The 21655-nt window shown below is 36.9% G+C and overlaps 1 protein-coding gene across 1 annotated transcript; it reads right to left on the bottom strand.

The window, feature by feature from the left end:
• Positions 1–326: 326 nt before the first annotated feature.
• Positions 327–21155, bottom strand: LOC142350240 (uncharacterized). The gene is made up of 10 exons (XM_075402010.1): positions 20785–21155; positions 20227–20380; positions 16336–16459; positions 15917–16128; positions 13055–13251; positions 12606–12756; positions 8372–8549; positions 3548–3789; positions 2752–3177; positions 327–1105 (listed from the first exon to the last, which is right to left on the bottom strand). The coding sequence occupies exons 1-10, from the start codon at positions 21103–21105 to the stop codon at positions 420–422; spliced, it is 2691 nt and encodes an 896-aa protein (XP_075258125.1). The 5' UTR covers positions 21106–21155; the 3' UTR covers positions 327–419.
• Positions 21156–21655: the final 500 nt, after the last annotated feature.

The raw sequence follows: 21655 nt of genomic DNA on the forward strand, positions 1-21655 counted from the left end.
TAAGAACTTTTAATCAGTCGTATTATTTCACGCAAAAATCAATGAAGATAATGAAATTTTCCGCAGAGCCAATGCTCTCAAAAAATATCTGTTCGCAATTAAAAGCTCCTAAAGTGCGCGGAAACAATCTATCATACGCCGCTATTTTTCTACCTAAGCCGTATGCTCTCTCCAGTTATTGAAAATTAATAGAGTCGTACGCTAATTCCAGTCTTTAGCTGAAACCTATGAGCATTTCAGACATTACTTTCCCAGAAATATAGAAAATTATCATAACAAATAAAGCTGCCAAAAATCAAGCAGCAACTTAATTTATAAAACTCGACTAGGGCCAATTATAAATTTAGATCTAGCTTTTTCAAATAACAATCCACAGAAAAACGAGATGAGATTACTATAAACCAGTTTTCAAATAAATTTCATTCAAGTTTTGCTTCGCTGGGTGAAAATGGGGGCGTTTCGTGTTTTAAAGTTTCTGGACTTTCCACTGAGTTCTTCAGCTCAATTTTGGGCTCCGCATAGTTAATTTCATCATCTTCGGTTTCGATGCAGAAAAAGTCCTTCGCATGTTTATAAGCTTCAATTTCATTCTGTTCACGCTTAATTTCAGCTTTTCGTTTTCGTTCAGCCACCCAATCATTGAAACACTTTTTACTGTACAAAACACAGCACGATATACTGCAATATTGTCCGTCACTGCACCATAAATGACTCGTAATAGCTTCTTTAGGGCAATTGAAACAAATTTTGGGCGTGGGAGGGGTTTGAACCTCCTTCTTCGGTGGTTTTTGATCGTCTTCCGCGCTATGTTTTTGTGTCTGCTTTTTCTGATTTTTTGTGTCATTTTTGTTCAGCTCTATTGAACTTTCACTGCTCGAACTTGATGAAGAATCGTCATCGCTACTCGAAGTTGAAGATTCAACTTTGACTTTTCGAACTTTCTTTTTGGAAACTGGTTTAACTGGTGAGTCGTTATCAATTTGGGATTCTTTGGTTGCATCTTTTGAAGTTGTGACTGAATCCGCATCACTTGAATTTGAGTCAAATTCTGCGCTCAGTCGGGCAAACACGCTCTCAACCGAATTCTTTGATTTCTCTTTCGACTCTAAACAAAATTGACAGAAAATTAAAGCAATTGTAAAATTATTCTATCATCTCCGCGTATAAAAACATACCCGGCAGATTGCGGGAAAATAGCCGCCGTTGATTCCAATAAGCATGATTGGCATTGAACGAATAGAATATATTGAAAAAAAAGCATCTAAAATTTGGCTTTATGGGTTTATCCCGTTTCTATTTCTGACTTCAAATTTTTATACCGACTCTGTTCATTTTGAATTGCTTTGCTTAGCAACTGATGTTCAAATTCACTTTTAGCAGAATGAGAGAAGAGAGAAACTAGCCTAGAGAAGTCAAAAAGATTTCACGCAAAATGTTGAAACATACCCGGCAGATTGCCGGAAAATAGCCGCCGTTGATTCCAATAAGCATGATTGGGATTGAACGAATAGAATATATTGAAAAGAATTTTGTACAAAAATATTTTTTAAGTCCGATTTATTTTGATGGCATTTCGTAGTTGAACATACTTCTGTTTCTTAGAGAGAGGCTACAGGGGCTACTATCAACACCAATAAGCATTAGAGGTGGTAACTAAGACTTATAGGAACGACGTTCAAATAGCGGGCATCTAAAATTGGGCCATATGGGTTTATCCCGTTTCTATTTCTGACTTCAATTTTTTATACCGACTCTGTTCATTTTGAATTGCTTTGCTTAGCAACTGATGTTCAAATTAACTTTTAGCAGAATGAGAGAAGAGAGAAACTAGCCTAGAGAAGTCAAAAAGATTTTACGCAAAATGTCGAAACATACCCGGCAGATTGCCGGAAAATAGCCGCCGTTAATTCCAATAAGCATGATTGGGATTGAACGAATAGAATATATTGAAAAAAAAAGATTTTTGTACAAAAATATTTTTTAAGTCCGATTTATTTTGATGGCATTTCGTAGTTGAACATACTTCTGTTTCTTAGAGAGAGGCTACAGGGGCTACTATCAACACCAATAAGCATTAGAGGTGGTAACTAAGACTTATAGGAACGACGTTCAAATAGCGGGCATCTAAAATTGGGCTTAATGGGTTTATCCCGTTTCTATTTCTGACTTCAATTTTTTATACCGACTCTGTTCATTTTGAATTGCTTTGCTTAGCAACTGATGTTCAAATTCACTTTTAGCAGAAAGAGAGAAGAGAGAAAATAGCCTAGAGAAGTCAAAAAGATTTCACGCAAAATGTCGAAAAAGCGGCAAAATGGTAAAGCGAAAAAAAGTTTGACGAAGTAAAAAAAAAAATACGAGCGCAATAATAGCCGGCTGAGAAGATGAGGGCGGCTATTAAAAAACGGCAAAATGGTAAAGCGAAAAAAAGTTTGACGAAGTAAAAAAAATACGAGCGCAATAATAGCCGGCTGAGAAGATGAGGGCGGCTATTAATCAGCACAATTAAGAAACAAACTAGTTGCACTTTGATGCTAGTAAATGTATAGTTTGATGTGTACTGACAGTTGATTACGAAGCAGTTGTACTGGAAAACATTTTTCAACAGAATCAATTGTGTCATAAAACAGCAAATACAAGAAAATTCGCAGCCTCGATTTACTTTAAGCCAAGTTACAATTTGAACCTATTTGCCAGGAATTTACTCAATATATAAAGAATCTATTCCTATATAAAAAGGATCTTGCTTACCTTTACGGCGTTTGTGACTTTCACTTGATGACGATTGAGCTTTTCTGGAACTACTCGGATCTCTAGTTGACCTCTCAGATGACCTTTCGCTTGACCCCTTTTTACCCTTATGCAGTTGGGGTGGCAGCGTAATTTGCGTCAACTCTCTCGCCTGCTCCAAATAAGCTTCCCTTTCGTTTTTCCACAGCTTACACCACAGCTCGCTTACTTTATCTAAAATTTCATCCGGAGTCTTTAGATGGGGGTTCTTGCGCTCTATCTTGAGCAGATTTTCCTTATAATATAGTCGGAATGCAGTTTGTTCAATTTCGGTCGTCTCTTTGTCCTTGACAGGACTCGAAAACGATGCTGAAGAATCTGTGTCGTCCGATCGGACGTCAACTGTTTCTATAGTTTCTGTCGGCTTGGGCTTTTCTTTCTGTGCAACTGAAACAGCAGTCGGCAGTTAAAACGATAGTCGACAATTACTCATTTTTGGGTAGTATAAAAACTTTTGCCAGTGCACAAAGATCAACTTTTCTAAAGTTATCTCTGTAGTAGTCAGGAGCTAAACATTGTTCCTCTTAATTTTGCGAGTCTAGTAGAATCAATAAGGCCAATTTTAATACAGGTCAAAACACAGTTCCCGCCCATCGCGTCTTCAATCCATGCACTTACTTTACACAGGGAACTCAAGTTCAAGTGATTGATGTTAGTATGCACTTAAGTAAAAACTAACAAGTAAAAACAGCTCATATAATTTTAAGATATTTTGACACAAAACTTTGTGGACACAAAAATTTATGACCCAACATACCTGACGTCAGCAGTTCCTCGTCACTTGACGAGTCAGCAAAGAGATCCTCCGACTTCTCTTGGGATTTGAGAGATCTTATGGATGAGAAACTACTAATCAGTGACTTGTTCTCCTCTTCCTCCTCGTCATCTTCATCATAAAAGTCTGATCGGTGCTGCTTATCTTGGTCGTGATTATCTTCATCTTCGTTGAAATCCGCCAACTCGCGGTCACTGTCGCTCAGAGCCTCGTCGTCCCGAGATCTATTACATAATATAATTGCCAATTATGTGACTATTCAACCAATGAAGCATAAATGGCAATTGCTCGAATAGCTGCGAGAAATCATAGAAATAAATGACGCGCCATTGGTATGAAAAGATTATTAAAGCACAAAACCAACTAGCATGGGACGAGTTGCTCTCAAGTTGCTTTATGGGCGAAAAAACCGCCTCCACAGGGGATAGGACCACGCACCTCCAGGATGCCAGACATTTTGAACCACTAAGCTACATGGGTTTGCTTTTGTTCGCCCCCCCCCCCCCCCCCACAATCAATTTTATATTACAAACAAACTATTTCAGAATGACAGCAACTTAAGAAACATGAAGAACTCAAGCGTGAACAATTTAGACAAGAAGTCAAAGAATGTGCTAGAACAAAATCGCAAAAACGGTCAAGCGAAACTTAAGCAAAAAAGAACATAGCCGGCAGATTGCCGGAATAGCTGCGAAAGAATAGACCTGCGTGCCATATAATAGAGATAGAAACAGATACAGATCTAAATTGAAAAAAAAAATCTACGCCGCTCAAAAAAACTAGGAAAAAAACATTCAGCGATAAATTAATAAAGCTTGTTAAAATTCATTCCGCAGAAGCCTCTTATTAGGGACCTTTACTGCACATATGAGTACCTTTGACCTTAAACAAATTCAAATTAAACTTAAGTTTTAAAGTGCAAAAGTCATTTTATTGAGTGAGGTAAGTCACGTATAATCAAAATCTAATCACGCAAATAACCTAAAAACTTTCGCTAAAGCGAGTGAGAAATGACGTCACGCGCGCAAATACCGTTAGTGAAAGGAAGAAGTCATTCAGAAAATTTGACTTTTTCAGCTTTGCTGTGTGAACAAATGCAAAACGAAAAAAGAGCGTCAGACGACGAAACAAAAAAAAAACAAGAGCACCGCAATATAGCTACGCTCAGCTTACAGCTTCGCAGCTATAATAAACACAGCCGGCAGATTGCTGGAATAGCTGCGAAAGTATAGATTTGCGTGTCGTATAATAGAGATAGAAACAGAGAGAGATCTCAATTGAAAAAAAAATCGAATCCAATCAAAAAGCTAGGTTTAAAACATTCAGCGATAAATTAAAGCTTGTAAAAAATTCATCCGAAAATAAGAAAAAACAGAAAATCAATGTCAAAATACCGCTTGTGAACAAAAAAAAACTAGCGAGAAATGAAAATTTGGTTCAAACAAAAAACTAGGCCTTTAATGAGCTGCAAATGAAAAATAGCCGCCGTTGATTCCAATAAGCATGATTGGGATTGAAAGAATAGAAGGTATTGAAAAAAGATTTCTGTAGAAAACATTTTTCAGTCCAATTTATTTTGATGGCATTTCGTGGTTGAACATACTTCTGTTTCTCAGAGAGAGGCTACAGGGGCTACTATCAACACCAATAAGCATTAGAGGTGGTAACTAAGACTTATAGGAACGACGTTCAAATAGCGGGCATCTAAAATTGGGCTTTATGGGTTTATCCCGTTTCTATTTCTGACTTCAATTTTTTATACTGACTCTGTTCATTTTGAATTGCTCTGCTGAGCAACTGATGTTCAAATTCACCTTTAGCAGAATGAGAGAAGAGAGAAACTAGCCTAGAGAAGTTAAAAAGATTTCGCAAAATGATGAAAAAGCGGCAAAATGGTAAAGCGAAAAAAAGTTCGACGAAGTAAAAAAAATAGGAGCGCTATAATAGCCGGCTGAGAAGATGAGGGCGGCTATTAAAAATCAAGAAAATGTGTGAACAGATCTTAAGAAAAAAGACAACGCCCCAATACATTTCAACTTCTTTGAATTGTAAAAGAAACCAAGAGCACCGCAAAATAGCTCCACTCAGCAGTTCATGACACCGTGTATAGATAACCGTAGAAAACGATGAAAACTTCTGTTCAGAGCTTTTGCGATGGAAAACAAAACCTAGAAAAAATAGCGTTGATAAACAATCGCTCGAAGGCCAAGACATTAAGCATGATCCGAACTGTCCGTTCTTGTGGTCATGCAAAATCATACAGCACTAAAACGTAACATGCTGATCCCTCTGAAACAAATGCCAGGGAAATTTATTTAGCTTTTGCCTAAATAAACTGAGGGGTTACTTTTAGATAACAGCCTAGTTTATAGCAATGGACTGTAATTGAGGACGCATCGATGGAAAACTTTGAATCGACAACTTCACTGATTGAAATTGAGTGATAAAAACTAGACTAACGTCGTACGAATTGCTCTCAAACGATGGCGAGATGTGGGCTTTAGCAGTAAGTATTACATCCTTACGTGCTGTAGATTATTTAAACAGCAGACACTGAAATGAGTTGCTTCAGCATAGGTAAAATATAACAACCATTTAAAAAGTATAAGTGTTCTAAAATGTCGACAAAATTCAAACACTAACGTTTCTTTGGTCGCTCTTCTTTATCAGTGAAAGCTTTAATTGTACAGGACTTTTTATTGACCTTCTTAAAAGGGTTTCGAGTAACCTTAACCGACTTGAATATAAGAGTTTAAGAACCTTTCGGAACGGAGTAAGACATAGATTATCACAAAAACCCGCAATTCAGATTAAAATTCACTTTCACTTATATGAAGATATGGCGGCACGCTCTTAAAAGGAGCAAAATATTACTGAAAGAGCGGCATTAACGTGTGAACAAAACCACTCTCGCGGTTGGCGGCGTGAAAATGTACGATATACGACTGACCGAAATATAGCGTCGCGTCTTACAGCTTTGCAGCTAAAAAAAGTAAAATGATCAAAATAGCCGCAATAGCTTTTAGAAAACCAGTCTCAAAAAGGTAGTAAAAACAAACAGAAGAAAAAAGAAATTTCCTTTATTGAAGGCTGAGATAACAAAATTTTATTAAGAATCTGTATAACGTATTGCTGCTTCTATTAGCTGCTCTCAAATAACTTTCAATTAAAATGACACACATTCACTTGACCTTATCTCTTTGAATTAATGTAAAGAAAAGTCAATTTCAGAGTAAGGAAGTCATTTTTGAGACTGAGGTCAGTCAGGTTTGGCCAAAAATTTTTTCACGCTGATGAACAAAAACTCCCGCGAACAAAACCACTCTCACGGTTGGCGGTGTGAAAATTTACAACGATATATGGCTGACCGGAATAAAGCGTCTCTCATCTTACAGCTTCGCAACTATAAAAAGGGGTAAAATCGTCAACCTAGCCAGTATATTATCAGAAAATAGCCGCAATAGCTGTTAGAAATCCAATCTCCAAAAGATAGTAAACAAACAGAAAAAAAAAAAATTTCTTCTATTGATGGCTGAGATAACATAAATTTATTAAAAATCTGTATAACGTACTGCTGCTTCTATTAGCTGCTCTCAAATAACTGTCAATTAAAATGGCACACATTAACTTGACCTTATCTCTCTGAATTAATGTAAAGAAATGTCAATTTCATAGTAAGGAAGTCATTTTTGAGACTGAGGTCAGTCACGTTTGGCCAAAAAAATTTCACGCTGATGAACAAAAACTCCCTCGAAAAATGACGTCCCGCACGCAATTCAGTTGAAATTGCATGAACAAATGAACAAAAAGCAGATTTGAGGTGGTTGTGACGTCATATGGTCGGAACAAAAATCTCGACCGCGACACAAAAAACCTATCGCTGTGCAGGTATTTAAAAAAGGAGAGCGCCTAAATAATTGCCGTTGAGAGACTGACGGCGTCTATTAAAAAACCTTGAGCAAAACGAATAATCCTCGAGTCGTAAAAACCAAGACAAAGCAATTAATAGCCTACATTATCGCTTTCCGGCTATTAAAACAAATCAAAAAAGCAAAAATAAGGCAAAATATTTTAGTGAAAAAAGGCAGGCAGGGCTTATATACTTCTTAAAAAAGATGTCTAACTTCCAGTCCGAAAAACCGAGCATGTGAACAAAAAACCACTAGCGAGAAAGGGAAATTTGGTTCAAAGAAAAAAAACTAGGCCTAGAATGAACTATGAATGTATTGGGAAAACCATTCAGAAACAAATCCAATCCAAAAAATTGAACAGAAAAAACAAAGTAAAATTTCCGCATGTTAAGAAAAAATCACTAGCGAAATCTTGTTCAAACACCGTTTTCTCACTCTACTTTAAAATTAGAGTGAAAAAAATTCACGACGCAAAACCACTCGCTTTTTCGCTCCATTTCCTGTTTCGGCGTGACCAAAATCACTACTCCAATTTGACTTCAAAAATCATGAAAATGTGTGAACAGATCTTGAATCACTACTCCAATCACCAAAATCACGGCTCCAATTTGGCTTCAAAATAATGAAAACGTGCAAAAACAGGCAAAAACGGGCAAAAACAGAATAGATCCATCTTTTGCATTAAAAAGGCACACTTACCATGATACCTTAATTGCTTCAAAGAAGTGAAGTGTTTGCGGTCTATTAATACTAGATATCAATGAACAGGTGTCATAAGCAAGCAACATTAAAGACTGTTGATGGTGTTTGTTACTATGAGAGATAGCGGTGTGCTAGTTATTATTATTCCACGTGCCCCCTGGCACAACTAATACATTAAGCTACATTCAATGACCTGCTGATCTGTTTTCCTCTGCCCCGTCTGCTACCCACTGACCCACCCCTTCGCCCTCTGGAACCAGAAGAGTTGCTTGATGTGGTACTGTGTGCGTCGCTGTGAGCTGAGGAAGAGCGTTTCTTTTTCGCGGCAGCCTGAGCTTCTAGCTCTTCTGGGGTAAAGACTGGATTCAGTCCTGGAAACAAAATTTCTACCATAGTAAATTTCGACGACAATTAAAAAGTATTGATTAAAAATTTGAGCCGTTTAAAATGTTGCTTAGGGCTCAAAATACTATTTACCAGAGAACTATTGAGTGAAACTAAACAAACAAAACAGTTAATTGGAATTCTATAACTTCGATAATCAAGAATAAACATACCCGGCAGATTGTCGAAAAAAAGCTACCATTGATTCCCAAAACCTCGATTAGGATTGAAAGCAGAAAACATACCCGGCAGATTGCCGGAAAATAGCCGCCGTTGATTCCAATAAGCATGATTGTGATTGAAAGAATAGAAGATATTGAAAAAAAAGATTTTTGTACAAAAACATTTTTTAAGTCCGATTTATTTTGATGGCATTTCGTAGTTGAACATAACGTACTTCTGTTTCTTAGAGAGCGGCTACAGGGGCTACTATCAATACCAATAAGCATTAGAGATGGTGACTAAGACTTATAGGAACGACGTTCAAATAGCGGGCATCTAAAATTGGGCTTTATGGGTTTATCCCGTTTCTACTACTGACTTCAATTTTTTTACTGACTCTGTTCATTTTGAATTGCTTTGCTGAGCAACTGCTGTTCAAAATCACTTTTAGCAGAATGAGAGAAGAGAGAAACTAGCCTAGAGAAGTCAAAAAGATATCACGCAAAATGTTGAAAAAGCGGCAAAATGAGGTAAAGCGAAACATTTTTTTATTCGACGAAGTAAAAAAAAAAATAGGAGCGCTATAATAGCCGGCTGAGAAGATGAGGGCGGCTATTAAAAATGAAGAAAACTATATTTATAACAAAAATATCATAAGAACTATTTTGATTTCATTCCGTCTATATTGAATCCTAGACATACTCTAGAGATTGTAACTAAGACTTGAAAGAACAAAGTTCAAGTAGCAGGCATCTAAAAATGGGCATGATGCATTTTTATCATTTCCATTTCTGATTTCGTATTTCGGCGTTGACTGTTCATTTTAGATAGCTCCGCTGAGAAACAGCTGTTTAAAAGGACTTTGAACCGAATGAGAGAAGAATGAAATTAGCCTAAGGAAGTCAAAAAGATTTCACGCAAAAATGTTGAACAAGCCGTGAACTAAGGTAAAGCAAAACAAACTTTTATTCGACTAAGGACAAAAACCATAACTACCTAAAACTCTTCAAAGAGTTTTTATTGAATAACCAAAAAACTCTAGAGCAGGCTATGAATGCATTCAGAAAATCTTTAAGAAAAATCCAATCACAAATTTTAAAAAACAGTGAAAATCTAAGTCAAATAGCCGCATGAGAACAAAAATAACAATCGAGAAGCAATTTTTCATAAACACTATTCCTCTCTCAACTTCAGAAATAAAATGATACGGCGCAATACTACCGCCGCTTTTCGTTCCACTTCCTGTTTCGTCGTGACCAAAGACATCACTTCAATTTGCCAAAAATCATTAAAATATGTGAACCGATCTTTAAAATACAGCCGCAAGAAGACATCCGAATCAACTCAAAGTAACATTTCACTTACGCCTTAGCCAACCACTGACTGATAAAACTATTAACTTCATTATCCTCTTCAATCTGAAACAAAAAACCGAGGAAACAAATCATCAGGGAAAAAGCAACAAGCAAACTTCTTATAAGTTGTGACTCCAAAAACATTAATTACAATAGATTGTCTTGTAGCACTTACTTGCCTGCAACAAAAAAATCAAATGATGTCATAACAAAATCAATGCTATATCTGAAAAAGGAGAAAAACCGAGCAAAAAGAAAATTGACAATCCAAAAAACCTGTTAAATTTTTCAATAATAGTCTCTAAGCATTGCGAAGTCTCAATAACTGCTTTCAACGCATCTTCAGAAACAGTTCATTCTTGAGCGCCCAAACAACACCCAAACGAGCACCCAATTGACACCAAAACGCATTCGAAAAGGTTTAAAACGTTAGCAAGTGGTAAAAGCTACAAAACTGCAGAATTCAACTATTTACTTTATAAAAATATGCGTTATCAAACCTTTCAGGTTTTTCATTTAGTAGGATTAACCCTAAAAATAATTACTTGAGCAATTGAACACGAAAAAATATTCTACAAGGCAGAAAGACAGATTTGGGCAAAGTTCAAAAACAGAAAAATTAACCAAAAAAAATTTATATTTAGCCTATAATCTTCAACTTAAATTCAACTAACAGAATCAAAAGGCCACGCAAACGAAGAAAATTAAAACCCAGACACTATAAACGTGATAAATTAAAAAAACAGCGAAAAAGCGCCTAAAACAGCGAAATCGCCAATCGATCAAGATTCCATATAGAACTCTAATATGACTGAAATGGTCAAAAATGCTCCTGTTACAGATACTTGATAATATGGTTTAAAAAACCCCACTACCCAAAAAAAGTAAAGAAACGCCTGAAAAGCTGGTTTGAAAAACCCGCACGTAAACCAAAAAAAATCAGAAATTCAAAACTCAATTTCCACGAAAGGTATTAACTTTCCATCCTGTCTTAAATTAATGATAAAAAGACGCTCCATCAATACTCCTCTCGAGTTGTAAGAAGAAAGCGCCCCAACAAAATTCAAATTCTTCTATTGTGAAACAAAAACTGTACGCAATAATAGTTAAGACGAGCTAAGAAGTCTAAGACGAGTGCAGCTACTAAAAAACATAGCTGGCAGATTGCCAGAAAATAGCCGCAGAAGATTCGTAGATCGGCAGTCGAAAAAAAGAACAGTAAAAAAGACAGACCAAAAAAGTTCGTCGTTTCATTCAAGGCTGATCTGTTATATTTTGATTTAAAATCTGTATAATTTATTGCTGCCTCTATTAGCTGATCTCAATTAACCTTCATTTGGAGTGACACACACCCATTTGACCTTATCTCTTTGAATTAAAGTAAATAAAAGTCAATTTCAAAGTGAGGAAGTCATTTTTGAGAGTGAGGTAAGTCAAGTGTGACCAAAAATTTAATCACGCGAATGAACAAAAAAAAACTCGCTCCACGAAGAGCGAAAAATGACGTCACGCATGCAATTCAGTTGAAATTGCAAGAACGAATGAACAAAAAGTGGCTGTGACGTCATATGGTCGTAACAAAAATCATGACGAAATAAAAAAACATAGCAGGACAAGTCCTGACGCACAATTCAAAGAATTTTCATTGACTAAACAAAAACTAGACCAAGAATGGACTATGAGTGAATTGAGAAAAACATTTTAAAAAAATCAGATCAAAAACTAAGAAAAAAAACAGAAAATCAATGTCAAAATATCGCATGTGAACAAAAAACCACTAGCGAAAAATGAAAATTCAATTCAAACAAAAAAGTAGGCCTAGAATGAGCTGTGAATGGATTGGGAAAACCATTTAGAAAAAAATCCGATCCAAAAAATCGAAAAAACAGTAAAAATCAAAGTGAAATTGCCGCATGTGAACAAAAAACCACTACCGAGAAACCGAATTTTTGTTCAAACACCATTTTCTCACTCTACTTTAAAATTAGAGCGAAAATAATTCACGCCGCAAAACAACTTGCTTTTTCGCTCCATTTCCTGTTTCGGCGTGACCAAAATCACTACTCCAATTTGACTTCAAAAATCATGAAAATGTGTGAACAGATCTTAAAAAAACAGACAGCGCCCCAATACAATTCAAATTCTTTGAATTGTAAAAAACCAAGAGAAGGCCAATAATAGCCCCAGCTATCGCTATGCGCTTATTAATAACTGATTTCTATAAAAAATGGGTTAGCTGCTACTTTACAACTTAAAAAGCTCATACACACAAAATTAAAACATTTTTACGAGGGAGTATAGGTTATGTAAAACACTTGGCATAACTTGCATAGGGAGTGTATGTTATTTTCAGCGAAAAAAAATGGACAATCAACGAAAGTATCATGTAAATTCGAAATGCTTCCATTTCAAATTTTGGTAAGGTATTTTTAGATTTTTTTTCATACATTAACAAAAAAGCCACTTCCACGGATCAGCGAAAATCAAAACTATGCAACATAACATATCAGTTAGGACAACTCTTACCTAAATTGTAAGACAGCTCATGATCTTCGTAACCAAAGTAGGTTGGTGGTTTCCGCTTTCTTCTCGATCTTGCCTCAACAAAACTCAAATCCTTTTCTTTGCTGTCCCGACTGCTCACGCTCGACTTCTCCACTTCTTTCGGATCTTCGATCTTAAAGAGATTACATTTATGAAGTTGGCTCATATTAAATTGTACTATGTACTAACAGTTAATATGGCGGCGCATCAAATTCATATTCTACAGATCGGCTCTCTTAAAGTAAACAAAAAAGCACAGATGTTGAAACTATAATATCGAATTTGAAAATCTTCCACTAAAAACATCAACTGCGCTGCTAAAAATCTCGTTACCTGGGTCAAGACTATAAGACATATTTACTACCACACGCACAATCTATACCAGGCCAATTGGCTGAGATACGAACAGCAATTTGAGAAAATTGACTGACCTCAATATCAAAATCTTCATCTTCGACGTTGTCTTCATTTCGATCAGTGACGCTCTTTTTCGCCCCTCCCTCCATTTCATTCAATTCACATGAAGAGTCTAAATTGACAACTTCAACAGCTTTACCACCAGCAAAGGATCTTGCTTGATCTTTGGAAGGATTTCCTGGAATTGAATCTGTTCGTTCGGTAGAATCATCTAAATAACAAAAATTGGTTAAAACAATTCACCCTCGGCTGAAGAAAATCTCTCGATTGTGGAGGAGAGTGGCAATAAATTAAATGGGGGCTTCTGCAATTGTTGCGAACAGTTATTACAAAACGAGGGGGAGAAGCGTAAGGGGTTATGTATCCAAACCACATAACTGCCCTCTGCACCGTAAATACATGTCTAAACATCAGAGTTCAGTGCAGAGGCGGGGGGACTTGTTGGAAAGGGGTACGGTAGGAGTGGTTTAAAATTCCCAAACATAGCCGGCAGATTGCCGGAATAGCAGCGAAAGAATAGACCTGCGTGCCATATAATAGAGATAGAAACAGATACAGATCTAAATTGAAAAAAAAATCGACGCCGCTCAAAAAACTAGGTAAAAAAAATTTAACGATAAATTAATAAAGCTTGTTAAAATTCATTCCGCAGAAGCCTCTTATTAAGGACCTTTACTGCACATATGAGTTCCTTTGACCTTAAACAAATTCAAATTAAACTTAAGTTTTAAAGTGCAAAAGTCATTTTATTGAGTGAGGTAAGTCACTTGTGATACAAATCTAATCACGCAAAAAACTTTTGCTAAAGAGAGTGAGAAATGACGTCACGCGCGCAAACGCCGTTAGTGAGAGGAAGAAGTCATTCAGAAAATTTGACTTTTTCAGCTTTGCTGTGTGAACAAATGTAAAACGAAAAAAGAGCGTCAGACGACGAAACAAAAAAACATAGCAGGACAAGTCCTGACGTACAATTCAAAAAATTTTCATTGACTAAACAGAGAAATTAGACCTAGAATGGACTATGAGTGAATTGAGAAAACCACTTTAAAAAAATCAGATGAAAAAAATAAGAAAAAAAAAGAAAATCAATGTCAAAATGCCACATGTGAACAAAAAAACCACTAGCGAGAAAGTAAAATTTATTTCAAACAATAAAATTAGGCCTAGAATGAGCTGTGAATGGATTGGGAAAACCATTTAGAAAAAAAACCGATCCAAAAAATCGAAAAAACAGTAATATCAGAGTGAAATTGCCGCATGTGAACAAAAAACCACTACCGAGAAACCGAATTTTTGTTCAAACACCGTTTTCTCACTCTACTTTAAAATTAGAGCGAAAAAATTCACGCCGCAAAACCACTCGCTATTTTGCTCCATTTCCTGTTTCGGCGTGACCAAAATCACTACTCCCATTTGACTTGAAAAATCATGAAAATGTGTGAACAGATCTTAAAAAAACAGCGCCCCAATACAATTCAAATTCTTTGAATTGTAAAAAACCAAGAGCACCGCAATATAGCTACGTTCAGCTTACAGCTTCGCAGCTATAATAAAAATAGCTCATTACACCATGAATTTGTCTGCTCGGCAATTTCGGCGAATAGCATACTTCGAGACTCGCCAGGCACTTTAAGAATTGTTTGGCAAGGCAACTTAATGCTCTCGGCCTTCACCGCTCTTTCCGGGGACTTCTCAGGACCGAACGTCACGAGATTTTTTGCTCAGACGAAAAAAACGATCACACGAAAAATCGCCAAGTACAATAAAATCGCATAAAAAATAAAAGCATGAAGATAATTGCTACAAACTTTGAGATGAACTTCAGCAAAAAACCAATGTGAATGTTCCAACCAATGTGAATTTTTTAAAACCACCAACATTTCTTGAAATCGATATCACATCACATAAAAGATGTAATTACTGTCATGTTAAAGATCGCGGAACAATAACGATTTTAAAAAATTACTCACAAAATTTTCTCGAAAAATACAACATACCCGGCAGATTGCCGGAAAATAGCCGCCGCTGATTCCAATAAGCATGATTGGGATTGAACGAATAGAATATATTGAAAAAAAGATTTTTGTACAAGTCCGATTTATTTTGATGGCATTTCGTAGTTGAACATACTTCTGTTTCTTAGAGAGAGGCTACAGGGGCTACTATCAACACCAATAAGCATTAGAGGTGGTAACTAAGACTTATAGGAACGACGTTCAAATAGCGGGCATCTAAAATTGGGCTTAATGGGTTTATCCCGTTTCTATTTTTGACTTCAATTTTTTATACCGACTCTGTTCATTTTGAATTGCTTTGCTTAGCAACTGATGTTCAAATTCACTTTTAGCAGAAAGAGAGAAGAGAGAAAATAGCCTAGAGAAGTCAAAAAGATTTCACGCAAAATGTCGAAAAAGCGGCAAAATGGTAAAGCGAAAAAAAGTTTGACGAAGTAAAAAAAAATACGAGCGCAATAATAGCCGGCTGAGAAGATGAGGGCGGCTATTAATAATAAAATCAGCAGCAACAGGACTTTAGCAACTGCTCTAAGCTTCGGAGAAGTTATTAAAATCCGACTGATAGAAGCAGCTGAATTTTGCTGCTGCACTCTTCTGGCATTTTTCAGCGTCTGATTAAAAACAAGACACCCGTCGCCTCATATGGTGCAACAAATTAGCGCTCATAATATATATTCACGGCATGATTCGCCCTCCAGAACCCTTGCTGCAAAATGAATGGTTACCCTTAAAGAGCTTCCGAAGTCTTAAACGAAAACGAGGCTGGTTAATTGTTGTACATTTTTCTGCAGAACCTTTCAGAATAACCATATGCAGTTTATCCCGAGGCGTAGTAAAAACAAAATAAAAATGTCTTCAAACCTTTTCGAGCTCTGCGGTTCGCGGACGAACTTTGTTCTTCGTCACTCGAATTGTTATCAACAACACTACCCCCGGGCTTTGACGGGCATTTTGTTGGACTTCCGCTAAATTCAAGCAGCCAATCATCTTTGTTTGAGAGTTTTTCAAGTAGAGATTGCTGTTGATTTTGTTGCTGCTGCTTTTGTTGAGGTGACTTCCTTTCTGGACTTAATCTAAATTACCAGAATTCACAAACAGTTTACGGTACAGAAATGTCACACCAGTGGGGGGAGGTTGGGTGAAACAGAAGACTAGATTCCATCAAACTGGTATTTCAATGAGATTATCATCGCTGCTCATTTTTCCGGCACTATTACTGTTCATCAATTGACAAAATTTACATGTTTTGAGACCCTATAAAAAAACTATATACTACTTACATGTTAGCCATTTCAGCGGGTCTGACTATTAGTGGCGCTTTCTGCGATGGCTTGGCGGCTGGTTGATATGTACAGCTGAGTTCAATTCTAGTTGTCATTGGTTTCTTCGCTGACGCCGCCGCTCCTGAAAATAAAAATGAACTCTCAGTGTTTTCTAACGATTCTCCACAAATGATAAAAAGAATATCTGGCATATTGCCGGAATAACTAGGAAATGGACGTGGGTGCCGTAGAATAGAGATCGATACAGATATGTTATAATTAAAAAAATTATTAAAACCAATTAAAAAATTACGAAAATTTTCAGGGACAAATTGATATGGCTTGCTCAAATTCACTATGCAGAAGTCTCTCTATTAGGAACCTTTATTACACATATGAGTTTATTTGAGCTTAAACTATTTAAAATTGAACTTAAGTGTCAAGGTGACAGGGTCATTTTTTGAGAGTCTGACCACGTACGACGAAAATCTAATCCCGGAAAAGATCTTGCAAGAGTGAGAAAAGACGAGGAAAAGGTTATTCAGAAAAGATGCTAGGGGGAGAAAGAGACTCAGAACATTTGCTTTCTAGGTTTTGTTGATTGAACAAATGTCCGACTGAAAAAGACACTCAGAAAACGAACAACTTAGCAGGACAAGTCCTGAAATAAAAGCCACTGAAATACAAGCCGAAAAAAAAGATCCAAAAATATTTTTCCTGACCATGAGATCAATTAACATCACGAGTCAGAAAAAAATTTAAAGAGATTAAAAACAAATAATTGTAGATACTTCGGGACGTAGGACCAAGCGATGGTGGGGGGTTGGGTTCGGAGGGCTGGAGTGACTAGGTTGAGGGGTCTAAATTGGAGTGATCACATCGATATGGATCATATGTCATATCCATCACAAAACAAATCAACATGCATCATCATCATTGAAAAATCCTACGCAATAAAATTGCCAGAGTAGCAAAACTTATTGCGTATTTGATTCAATTGTATTTCTTGTCTTTAGAGCCAACTGATAATTGCCAATTAATGCAAATATTTCAACTGTAGGCTAGCAGAAACACGCAGAGGCAAAAGGGCAAAAAACAAAACTAAAAAAACAACCACTAAAACTTTGGAAACATCTCTCACGCTAATGTCTTGAGAAAACTTGCCTGTTGAACATTTTGAAAGCTTTAAAAAAATCATCATTAGCCCATAATTTTTTTTAAAAAAATTAAAATTGCCAACAAAATTGAAAAACCCCGGAATCATTGGAATTTTTGGTTTCAGTTGGCATTGACAATACATTACCTGAAGAAATGATATGGAAAGACGAGCCCTTTAATAAGCTATAAATTGAGACAATATGAAAAGGATTCAACATTCAGGGCTCGAAAACATCGAAGATTGAGTTTCGTTCAATTTCAGCCTTCCACGCAACTTCAGTGCACTACGAACTTGACCCACAGCTAAAACCATCCTAGATACCTCAACGCAATTTAAACCCGCGGGGTGAAAATGGAGGAAAAAACAGCACGACAGGACTAGAAATACAATTCAAAAAAATGAATGAAAATTGGTGAAACATATCCGACTAACGTCGGGCGAATTGCTCTCAAACGACCGGCGAGCGGTTGGCTTCGTCAGTAGCTAGCCACGGGGGTGCACCGGGGGGCTTATGGGGGGCAACACTGGGTTGGGGAGCAACAGCGCGGTGGGGGGGGCAATAGTGGGGTGGGGGTCAACAGGGGGGGGGGGGGGGGGGGGGGGGAGGTGTCTCAACCTTTAAGATCCGCCCTTCACACTATAAGTATAAGTATAAGTCTCCAAAACAGTTTGAGCTGAAACAGAGCTGAAAGGCTCTAAGAGCACTTAATGCCCGCTGGGCGCTACCTGTTTATCCCGTTTTTGAGGACGAAAAGTCAAAAGCGTCAGACGAAAAATTGGTCAAGCGAAAAATCGCATAAAAAAAGACCGACAGGACTAATATAATTGCTACAAACTTCGTTTGAGAGCAATTAAACACAAAAACTCTGAACCTGACTCAAAGATCAGTTGAACGATAAGAGCCGAACAGACGAAAAACAGCAGAACAGATTGACAATTGGAAACTAAAACAAATTAATTATATGTACATTGGTGCTGAAAAATACCAAGGTTCGTGGTGTTAATTCCTCGAAAACCAAATATTGCCCGAAATCATCAGCAAGCTTAAAAGAATTTGAGACAAAACCTCAACAACAGTAAAAAACAAATCCAAAAAAAGCAAAACTAATGCAAAAGTCAATTTTTTAAGTGATCAATGTTTTCGAAACCAACTGCTTTTGCTACTAATCTACAGAAAAGCTGAAATGAACAACAAACAGACTACAACGACATTTTGTGATTAAGCTTGCATAACCAATACAAAAATCTCAAAAAACAATAGAAAAATGTCCCAGCTTGCACAAGACCACTATGAACTGTGATCAATATCAATAAAAAGACTCACTTAAAACTCAAATAGACAAACTAAGCACTTGGAAGACAGCTAAAGCCAGATTATGAACTAATGCAAGCAAAATCCAAATGAGCGTTACCTGCTTTTCATTTTCGAAAGCTCGAAGCCATCAAAAAATATGTAAAAACATCTTACAAAAAAACAGCCTGAAGAATTCCGAAACAACTCGAAGTAGAAAATTGACTATCTGCACTGACCTATTGAACACCTTAAAAAGATAACATCTGACAAAAACTGATATATCATCTAGTAAAATTTACATTTAGTTGCGACTCCAAAAAATTACTAAGACCTGGTATTGCATGTACGTTGCAGCAAAAAATATTACCAATAGACAGACAATCTAACAAAACGTTTCATAAAGGGAAAGGGAATGACAAAAGAAAATCAAAAATATTCTCTTTACATTTATCTACAAAATGCCAAAATTCAACTTCCCAACCAGTTTCCGAGAAAAGGTGTTCTATTACACCAGTATTCTACGACACCTTGTGGTACATCAGCCGCCAACCCAATACTTATCGGTGAAACAACAAACAACAATTAAAGCTATAAAACACAGAACAAAAATTATTTATTTCAGCGAAAAATTCCATATCTAGCATTCAAGTGTCACTTATTAGCATCAATTTTCTTTAACAAAAACAGCTCCAAAAAATCAATCAATTTGAAAGACCTCTAAAACTGCTAACTAATTTCAACAACACAACTCCCCAAATACAATGAAAAACGAATAAGTGTCAGAAACTGCTGGGAAAAGCTCAACCAATGCAAAATGGTAAAACTAGCTGAAAATTGAATCTAAAATTGTAGCATTTGCGTCAGATGCTCAAAAATGCTTCTAAACACACTAGTACTGGTTTAGATAATTGCAAGAAGCACTTAAAACTAAAAAAATTTAAAATTAAAAAAACTGCTCTGAAAAAGCCGCAACTGATCAAAAAATTTCACTAGCTTCGCGAAATTTTTTTTGCACCTACTTTTTCCCCCTCTCAAATAACGACATGAACATAAACCCACTCTCCCTTCTCTCTGCTCTTCACTTCCTTTAGCCGTTGGACCTTAAGCCTTAGTTTTCACCTCCGGCATTGACTTTCAAAAATATCGCTCAAGAAAGACGCTCCACCAACACTCGAGTCGTAAAAAGATAGAGCACCTATACAATCCAAATTCTTCGGATTGTACCATGGAAAGCGCCTAAATAGTAGCCGTTGAGAGGCTGAAGGTGGCTATTAAAGAGCAATTTAAATTAATGTTGAATTTGATTGAATATTACTTTTCTCCGGAGACTCCTAAAACGTTGGAGGAAAAAAGTGGCGATATTGTATTACTTACTTTCATATCTTTGTACCTATGGACATTTGAAACCAATCTCAATTTTCATTGAATTAACAGGCGTACTTTTAGGTGGCCTAACCTGGGCTTGTTTTCTTTGGTTGAGGTGGTGCAAATATATCATCATCCAACGCTGAGAAAATGTTGATCTGTTTAGGCGGGCTGGGTTTTTTGTTCACGCCTGCATGTGACACTTCAGTTGATGCTGCTGGCTTTGTAACTTGCGAAGAGCTTATCTAAGAAAAAAAGGTCAATTAAAAGAAAGCCACTTCCTAAAAGGGTAGTCGGTCAACTTATTAAAGAGCTTATCTTAGAACACAACCTTTCAAATTGTGAACTATCTGCACCACCGCAAAATGGACTTAAATTTTAAGCAAGTTATACATTTCCAAAATGTATTGAGGTTTTTTTAAATAAGTGGCGCATAAAGGAAAACAAATGTACATGGCGAATTATCTGCAAGCGTGGAAACTGCGACATCAGCAAAAAGATAACAAATTCTGTCCAGCTAAATGAGAGCAAAACTATGAACAACCATCTTCAAATCCAATTCTACCACAACCACTCAGCATTTATTAAGAATTTGCTGCATAAGTAGCATTAAAACAGCAAATTAGACAAGATGTTGACATCTACTCACATTCATTTTACCGGCAACGGCACCTCCAGTTATGCGTCTTAAAAAATCTGCTGTTCCACATCGTTCGTAAGCTTTTCGGGCCACTGTAGCTCGGGTCGAAACAGGCGAGGAGTCCGTTTGAGCTGCATTTTGAGTAGGACCTACACCATTAACAGGAGTTTTGGTCACTGTAACGTTAATCCCTGATGCAGAAGTGCAAATTGGAGCTTTGACGACTTTCGTTACAACTGGCCCAGCTCCTGGCGAGGATTTGAGCACAATATATTTAGTCGGCGGTTGATTGCCTGAACTGCTTGCTTTGAGATTAGATACTGGCTGCATTACATGCTCCGATTCTGAAATAAAGGAGTGAAAAACAAGTTCAATTAATAAGCCCCACCCTTAAAACGATCAATTGATAAATCACCCTTGACCCAAAAATGAGAAAACATTGAATGGTCCAAGTCGTTATAGCCCCACGTTTGTAACGTAGGAAGAATTGCCCTCGCACGACAGGCGCGGCCAGTTAATTAAGAGAGTGCTGCAGCCCGATAAACTTATGCGTGCAAAAAATTCCGACCAAGAAGGCAAAACACTAGACCTCCTGCGTAAAAGACTGAAGCATTGATCACTCGGGCCTTGCGACAAATTAATTAACAGTCGCTTTTGTTCTATCAACAAAAAGTCACTCAAGAAAGGAAACCGAAAGAATGTTCTAGAAAAGGTTCAAGCGAAAATTTTGCATTAAAAAAGTTTCCAATTGCTTCAAACTTCGTTCGAGATCAAATAAAAGAAGGCGTCTCTATTTATCAAGAACCACAACTCATTTTTGTTGCTGCTGATGACTAGCAGCAAGCTGGATGGATATCTCTACACGTTCAAATAAGCTCAT

Source organism: Convolutriloba macropyga, chromosome 12 (assembly GCF_964194025.1).
Source record: "Convolutriloba macropyga chromosome 12, txConMacr16.3, whole genome shotgun sequence".
NCBI classification, from domain to species: Eukaryota; Metazoa; Xenacoelomorpha; order Acoela; family Convolutidae; genus Convolutriloba; species Convolutriloba macropyga.

What these genes read in the sequence shown, in the direction of transcription:
- LOC142350240 (XM_075402010.1), bottom strand. Translation starts at nt 21,105, where the DNA reads ATGCAGCCAGTATCTAATCTCAAAGCAAGCAGTTCAGGCAATCAACCG. An exon ending in ATGAAGATTTTGATATTGAG is followed by an intron (nt 12,757 to 13,054) that starts GTCAGTCAATTT and finishes AATCTCTTTAAG; the next exon opens with ATCGAAGATCCGAAAGAAGT. An exon ending in AGAGGAAAACAGATCAGCAG is followed by an intron (nt 3,790 to 8,371) that starts GTCATTGAATGT and finishes ATTATGTAATAG; the next exon opens with ATCTCGGGACGACGAGGCTC.